The sequence below is a fragment of the Merops nubicus genome, unplaced genomic scaffold, assembly GCF_000691845.1.
Source record: "Merops nubicus isolate BGI_N331 unplaced genomic scaffold, ASM69184v1 scaffold4548, whole genome shotgun sequence".
Taxonomy (NCBI): domain Eukaryota; kingdom Metazoa; phylum Chordata; class Aves; order Coraciiformes; family Meropidae; genus Merops; species Merops nubicus.
The window spans coordinates 37,301-45,435 of NW_008626194.1; the positions used below are offsets into that span (position 1 = coordinate 37,301).

General features: G+C 39.9%; 1 protein-coding gene across 1 annotated transcript in view; it reads left to right on the top strand.

Annotated features, from left to right (window-relative positions):
* Positions 1-7,563, top strand: part of LOC103778321 (golgin subfamily A member 4-like) — a gene marked incomplete at both ends in the record, with an annotated part of 38,241 nt that extends 30,678 nt beyond the window's left edge. The window contains 4 exons of the mRNA XM_008945903.1: positions 359-592; positions 2,177-2,341; positions 5,776-5,922; positions 7,412-7,563. Coding sequence (XP_008944151.1) covers positions 359-592; positions 2,177-2,341; positions 5,776-5,922; positions 7,412-7,563 — 698 coding nt within the window. The remainder of the gene's footprint in view (positions 1-358; positions 593-2,176; positions 2,342-5,775; positions 5,923-7,411) is intronic.
* Between the last annotated feature and the right edge of the window lie 572 nt (positions 7,564-8,135).

An 8,135-nucleotide genomic window follows, 5' to 3' on the forward strand; every position in this document is an offset into this window, starting at 1 on the left:
TTGTAGGGGGAAAGATGAGTATTTTTCTTCTGTCCTATCTTAACTTACTAATCTTAAATCTGCATTTAATTGTTCTTGAGTGTAAAGAACTTTAAAAAAGAAAAAGCTGAAGATTGTGCTGATGGGGAGCACTGTCACGGATAGAGAAGTACGTAGGGGATTTACAAAACATTTACTGGATGGGAAAAATATACATATACACACTCTAAATCATTGAAATGGGTTTGTGTACTCGTCACTGAGGCAATATTTTTCCTGTTTAAAACCTTTGATACAGCAGTACACGTGCTTCACAAATGGGTTACAAAAATATTTGCACTTTTCTCTTCCCTCTTTTGTTAAATTAATGCTTACACAGGATGATATAAACACAGCTCTTCAAAATCAAAGGAGGTTGCTGGAAGAGGAAAAACGTCTGGCCCTGGATGCATTACGTGAGGAAGTATTGCACATGGAGGAAAAACACAGGAAAGCACTCCAAGAACTTCAGGATCTTCATGAGACAGAAATTAAGAAACATAAGGAAGAATTCTCCAGGGAGCTGGAAAAAGAGTTGGAGAAACTAAAAGCACAGCATGAACATGAGCAAGAGGTCAGAATGTTGCTAATACGTAAAGCTAAAATAATTCATACTTTATGATAAAGTAAATTCAGTTATATTTACTTTAGAAGTAAGGCTGTATGTCTACATGGTTTTTGGATTATTTTAGTAGTGCAAGTAGATAAGCAGAGACAGTTAACATTTTTAAGCCTTGCTTTATCTAAGAGCACATGAGTGTTCATATATCTTTGTGAGCCTGAATTTTTGAAACTTAAATCCATGTTTGCAATGTTGTCTTTATTGGGGAGTGGGTGGGCTTGTTTTCTTTTGAGTTCCTGATGTGTTTAATTCAAAGTTTTAAAGCTGTCATTTTGATAGAAAACTAATAGGTAGTAATTCAGGTCAACAACCATTTGTGGAAAGTAACTGGTCACTTCAAGCTTTTATAAGTGAACAACACTGATTTCTTCTTTTCTTAGATAAATTATATTAAGTAATACTTTTCCAAATAGGTTTTCTCAGGGAGGTTTGGAGATCTTCCTATTTGCCCTTAAAGCTTTACAGTGTCTTCTTTTTGGGAACGTGTATGTGTAAGCTTGATGATGTTTACTTTTATACTGAAGGCTAAAAATTTGGTCATCTACACTAAGTTTTCATTAAACATGGAAATGAAATAGGATCTTCTATTTATTACAATCAGACTTTGGTTGATGCAAGCAGCCACAAATGATCAAGACTTTTCACTTCTCTGTATTATGTATTACATGTGTGTATTAGGAGAGTTGACAAACAAAATGAGCTTTGTCCAGCTATGAAAAAAAACCCCAACATACATGAAATTGTAACTTACTTTTGCTTTTTCAGTTATGAATTTGAAAACTGGATAGCATGCCAAGTCTCTAATCACTGGTGCACCTTTGTATTACCTGTTGCACCTCACAAAAAAACCATTTATGTTTGAGGAGGAGATCCCCTGTGTTCTTTTGGACTGTCAGGCCTTAGAGCTGGTAGTGATTTGCAGCTGGTTGGAGTACATTGCAAACTCTTTACTTTTGGAATAGTAGCTTGCCTGGGAAAGTAGTTTTGTTAGTTTTCTGAGAAATTCTCATGATTATTATGTTCAGCCCTTCTCAGAACAATAGAAAGGAAGAAAAAACCCAACCCCCAAAAAAACCAAAACCCCCAAACCTTCCTTTGTTATTGTTTATGTACCTTGTTGTATTTCTGTGTAAGCTGTGTAATGTTTAATCCCATTTGACCAAGAGAAAGGGAGAGTGCATTTCCTCTGTCTTTCTCTCCCCTTCTTTCTTCCTTATTTCTTTGAATGTCTCTTGGGTAAATGTCAGTTGGAAAGAGCAAGTAGGGAGTACTTTGTTAGTCTGACCTGACGGTCTTTGAGTATAGGAGATACTTGGTAGCTAGTGCCTTGTTGCTTCTTACCTGTTTTTATCAACTTGCTTTTTTTCTGTAGACAGCATGATAGGTAGCAGCTCTGTATGACCTTGAGGATTGGAGAGAACTGTTGTGAAAATACTCTGAAGAATTTAGTTGAGCTTGGTGGTTTTGGCTCTTTTTTTTTTTTTTTAAATTATAACACTATGGCTAAAATACTTTATATTACTTACTTGTCTGCAGATGTATGCTTCTGCATCAGCCTCTGAAGTAGAAACTGTGCGAACAGCTCTTCTGGCTCAATTTGAGGATGTAAAATTGAAGCAGCAGCTTCAGTTCCAGGAAGAGATTGAGCTACTGAAGTGTCAGTCAGAGGTACTGCTTGAGCAGCAGATTGCACAGCTGAAGGTAGGATCTGATTAAAATGGACTACAGAGTGTGCACTGGTAGTGAGTATTGCTGAAAAAGAACTGGTATACATTTTTGTTCTCAAATGACAGTCTGAGTTAGATCTCTTCCTTCACAACGTGAGGGGTAAAAAAGCAGTGTTGGAAACAGTGCAGTGTTCTGTGAACAGTTACGGTGTTTACTGCAGCCTTGCCTTAAAATCCGGAACTGGGTGCGGTGTCTGTCAAAACAAAGAAGTGGAAACTTTTCTCTAAGCAACATACCTTGCATACGTTTATGTTCAGTTTGTTATTTGAAACTTTCTTCTTGATGTCTGCAGTGACTGTGCCCTTGGCCTGTCATCCCTTGTCTACTGTGCTTCTGTATATATGGCAACGGTGTGTTCAGTGTTATCTAAGCTCTTACAAAGCATGTAATGACAAGTAACCACTTTATGCATAAGATTTTTTTTTTTTGAGTTGTTCTTAGTTCTTGCTTCCTTTCGTTCATATTTTGAGTTCCAGTCTTTCATCTTAATAAGCATCTTCAAGATGCTTATCCCTGAAAATTATCTTTGTTTGGCCTTGGGTACTGTAGAAAGGACCTTCTCAGCGAGTGACCCGGGTAACGACAGTACACCAGTGTGGTTACGATCGTTCTCTTTTATTTGCCCAAATAGCTCAGCTCATATACTATTTCAAGCTGTCCACATGCCTCACATATACTCAGGATTGGTTAAAAGCTACTGTTCACCCGTTCCAAGCAAACTGTTTATTGGATATCATGCATGTTGCTTCTGCCAAGTCTCTACCTTGCTTTGTATTTTTTCTAGGCTGGGCCAAATAACGAGGTCGTGTCAGCACACCGACCTCTTTCTCGTGCCCACTTTATAAGGGCTTCTAATTCTTTCACACTCGCATCTTCCTCTCTCTTCGAGAGTATACTGGCAAGCAGTCTGATTGCTGCGTCTGTCTCCATCGCGGCCTTACCTCTGCGGAAGGGCTGCCCTGCAGCGCCACACGCCAGGCCCTGACGCGTTCAGTTGGTGCCCGCCTCCGCCATCTCTTCGCCGCGCTCCCGGTGTCGCAGCCCTGCGACGCTGTGGAGTTTTACTGCATCCAGGTGCTGAGCAGCTCTCGGAGTTCGTCAGCATTCAGGCTTCTCCACGCTGTCTCGTTGTCTGGGGTCCCTGTTTGGGGCCCAGTTGTAGAAAGGACCTTCATGGCAAGTGCCCCAAGTAACGACAGTACACCGATGTGGTTATGATCGTTCTCTTTTATTTGCCTGAAGAGCTCAGCTCATACACTGTTTCAAGCTGTCCACGTGCCTAACGTATACTCAGCATTGGTTCACGCGTTCCAAGCAAACTGGATGTCATGCGCACTGCTTCGGCCAAGTCTCTACCCTGCTTTGTAGTTTTTATCATGCTGTTGAGCATCAGCAAAAACTGTTACAATAGCACCCGTGTTCCTTCTTTTAGCCCTTCAAGGACGCCTCAGGAACACTCTACACTTGTTCTGTCACGTATGCCTTGGCACTATAGCCTGGATTGTTCACTCCCCAAGAGATAAAGTTGTGTCCATTGTCCCCCAGAAATTCCTCCACGGTGTACAATGTGGTGATTGCCTGTCATCTTCAGAGTCTTGTGCAAAATGCCTTCATGGGTTAGGTGACAAGTACATGTCAAGCTATTAAATGAATGGAGAAGACACATCCTGTGTTAGAATGAGACACGGAAACTTGCTGACACACTCAGAGCAGTGCTTACTTTCATCTCAGTGTTATCACTGTGCTGAGCACCTAATTAGCTCAACTTTTTGAGCACAAGTAACATAGATGAAATCAGGTACCATCTCCATATTTGCTTCTCTTTAGCATTTCCCTTAGATCACTACTGTTCACTTCAGTGCTGCAGCTTGAGGTGGGATGCTGCCTAACAGTTGCACAAACCCCTAGAACTGAATGCTGCAGTTATGCAGAAAGTTTCTCCTGTTTCCTGCCTCTCTGTGGAGCCCTGGTCACTCTGAGCTCTGCATGGTGCAACTGCCTTTTGAAACAAAGGACACAAGTGTATCCTGAAAAGCTGCTGGAGGTGTACTTGATATTGCTGTCCTTGGCTGAACCAGCCTTTGGTCCACAGAAGCTGGGGCTAAACTGACTGTTACGCACATATCCCAGAAGTGATTCCTGCTCTTCTTCGTCTTGTGCTGCCTAGGTGCTTTGGCTAGCATTTGGAACACTAGAAACCTCTCTTCTCATTTAGATTTTGCCAGAGGTCATTCTACTGCTAGTACAGGCTGTCTCTGGTGGGTTTGTTCCTTTTTTCTCATTAACTTGATGTCTGGTTTTGTTCCAGCAGAGATTGAATGGATATCTTTGCAGTGCCAGGCTGGGCTGTGTCCTGGTCTGATACAGGCTTTTACAAGCCTTCTCCTGCCTGCTTTCCCCGTGCTCCTTTATGGCTCTTCATGTCAGCCAGTTTCTTAGTTTTCTTTTCCCTTGCCTCCTTTAGCAGATTTTAGTTAATTCAGAGTTCCTTTCTCCAACCTGCCACACTCTTTTAGTGGATGCACTGCTTCTGAGGAGAACAGGCAGGCTGGTTCAAACATTTTGTTCAGAAATGTCTTGTATTGGTCAAGGAAAGTCCTCATACTCTTTTGTGTCTGTCATTTGTATCTTGCTAACTGCTAAGCATTCTGCTGTTTGAGTCTACTCACTGTAAGGACTGAGTCTTCCACAAAGGATCCAGGACAGCTCAGGAGACTAGTTCTGCTTTGAGGTATTATTTCATGCCCTGGGGAAAAACTGTTTTCTTGACATAACAATCAAAAAAACCCAGCTATCTCCTTGGAGTATATTGGCATTCACAGATCAAATTGCAGGAGGTATTTTTATACTGTAGTCAAGAAGACTTGTTTTGCAATTCTGGTGTTGCAGGAGCAATTACTAATTGAGGGGGTTTTGCCTGCTTGGGAAGGGATCCCAGGACTTGGTTTCACCTCCCTTATTTGCTAATGCACAAGTGGAGGTTGTCTAATATCCCTTCCTTTAGAGTGTGTTAGGGCACTCTGAGGTGAGATCCAATTTAATAGCTTCTATTATCTGTGCATGTGGTACTGCCTGCTGTTGCTGAAAGTGGCTTCTGTCCATCTGTTCTTTGTTCCTCATCGCTGTCTCAGCAGTGTGAAATGATCCACATCTCAGTGAACACATTCAGATAGTTCATTTATCTGTTTACCTATTTTTAAATTAAAGTTTTGGCATAATTTTTTTGATTGGTGATGTGGTGGTGTTAACTGTGTAAGTTACTGATGGTTAATGGGAGGTAAGGAGTGCACATTTAAAGGAGAAAAAAGGGGGGGAGGGAGGTTTTTGGTTGTAGGTTTTTTTGGCATTAATTATGGGGTTTGTTTTTTTTTTTCCTTTCTCTAAATTGACATATGTGACTTATGCAGGATGAATTTGAAGCTGAAAAAAAGGCATCACTACATGACAAGGAGCAGATGTTGATTCAAGAGAGGGAGAAAGCTCAAGCAGCTCACCAAAAGGAGCAAGAGATGTTAACAGCCGAGCTGCAGGAAAAAGGGGCAATAATTACCCAGGTGCGTGGAAAATATTTTAAAATAAATTTTAAATGAGAGTTTCTGGCTGTATTTTAGCACAGTGATCTCAACTTTCTCAATATGAGGGACTGTGTGGATAATTCTTGTGATCACTAGTTTTCAAGGTGTAATGTATGATGGGCTCCATCTCTTAGGTGGGATGCTATAGCAGTAGCATAGAAACTGAAAATGGGCATCAACTTGAAAACTGATCTTCAGTCATTTCTCAGGGAGATTAGCACTGCTTTATAAGAGAAGGCTGCATGTTTGCCTTGGTCATCTGTGCATTGATTCCATCTGTATCTCTTACATTTTTCTTTGTGAAAAAAATAGTGCTCTAGTAGCTTTTGCTGGACTAACAGGTATAGTTTGAAGGAAGTAAGGCAGGGAAAGCGGAAGTTTGGATCCAGAAATGGCAAAGATAATACTAGTTTGCCAAACAAAATAAAATGTTATGCCTCCTGTATAGCAAATATCTAAGTTGAATCTATGTTACTCAGAAATCTTTAAAGGGAGAAGAACAGCTTGAAAAAGGTATCTGTTCTAATTAGGAAGCTTAGAAATGTCAATTTCTCTTTCAGTTATTGAAAGAATAGGTTTCAGTTTTCAAAATAGAAGATAAAATGAAATATTCTTGGTTTCTCTGCACAGTTCAGAAAGCTCTGACTAATATGTGAATGTGGTATATTGGATTGTTCTGTTAGGCCTTTGTTGAGTGGGAAAATTGGGAGTTACACTGAGAAGTGTAGATGCATTGTTTCCTGCTTTTCATGCAGGATTTTGAGAGGTGAGAAGGTTGGCAGGGGAGTATAATGCATTTCTTTCCTTGAAGTTTCTTCCAAAATAGATATTTTGACTAATTTGTTGGCTTACTTTTGAGACAAAGTTGCTAACAAAATAGGACTTATCTGTTCGGCAGCAAAATCCAAGGGTCAGGGTGGTCATATATATACACATGTGGTTTGTTGGGGTTGTTTGTTGGTTTAATGGGAGGGAGGTGTCATCTGAACTTACAAATATGAGGAGAAAAGACTTGTTTTCAAGCAGAGCTTGTAAAGCAAAGTTGGCTGGCACTTATGATAACTGTATCAGGTTGCTGTTCAGATTTCTATGCTACAACGTCAAAATTTATGCTAGACGTTGCTTTGTGTCTTTGAAGCCTGACAATGAATAACAATGAAAGCAAATTAAAGTATGGTGCGAAGTTCTTACAAGCTTTTTGCATTGCTTGTGTGCACTGAGTTTGAGTGCAAGTGAGGCAGCTCCCCGAAGCAAAATGAATATCAAATTAAGAGAACTAAAAAAAAAATAACCATTCATTTTTAGTCTTTCTGCTGTCCTTTATTTCTTGTACTTGTAGAAGCAAAGTTGCATAACAGCAGATGATGGTGTGAATATGTGAAGTGATGAAAGGTAAGATCATTGGGCAGAAGTTTGTAGTTTGGTCAAAATGATTGACTTTGTTGCATTATTACTGTGTTTTCCACAGCTGGAGAAGAGAGTAGAGTCTTTAAACCATGAAATAGAGGAGACCAACTCTGAACTGGAGACACTCCTTCAGCAGCGGGACAGAGAAAACCAAGAAGGAGAGAATCTGGTAGCCATGTTGAGATCAGATATTGAGCAGTCCAAGGATGAAAGGTTTGTGCATCTTGGGTTACATAATGCTTAGTGCTTGGGGTTTTTTTTGCTTATTTTCTCATTTCTCATAAAGAAATTAGTAACTAGGCTATATTAAGCAAGCTCAAATTAATAGTGTAGAATGATGATATACTGGTTTTGTTTGCAAGTTATTTGGATTTTTTTTTTTTTTTCATTACCAACACACCTCAATATTGAGAACAAGATATTTGGTGGTATTTTCTTCCTTTTTTTCTTGTGGTCTTATGGAGACTTTGGTGGTTTGGGGTTTCCACTGTCTATAATCTTGGAAAAAGCTTGGAAATAGTGAAAGCTTCTTGGCCACAGAAATGTTTCAGTGCAACGTGGATTGGTTTGATATGTCATTGGAATGTGCGAGTTAGAGGAGCTGTCATGCTGGATAATCTTTTACAAAAATTCACTCTCCCACCTTTAAGAAACTGGCTTACTGGTTTTATTAAAACTAAAATGTTTTCTTAAATATAATTTTTTCTCTGCTCTGCCAAACCCCCCTAGTTATTTTGGTGTCACTGTAGTAGTATCACAGAATTACAGAATGTTAGTGGTTGGAA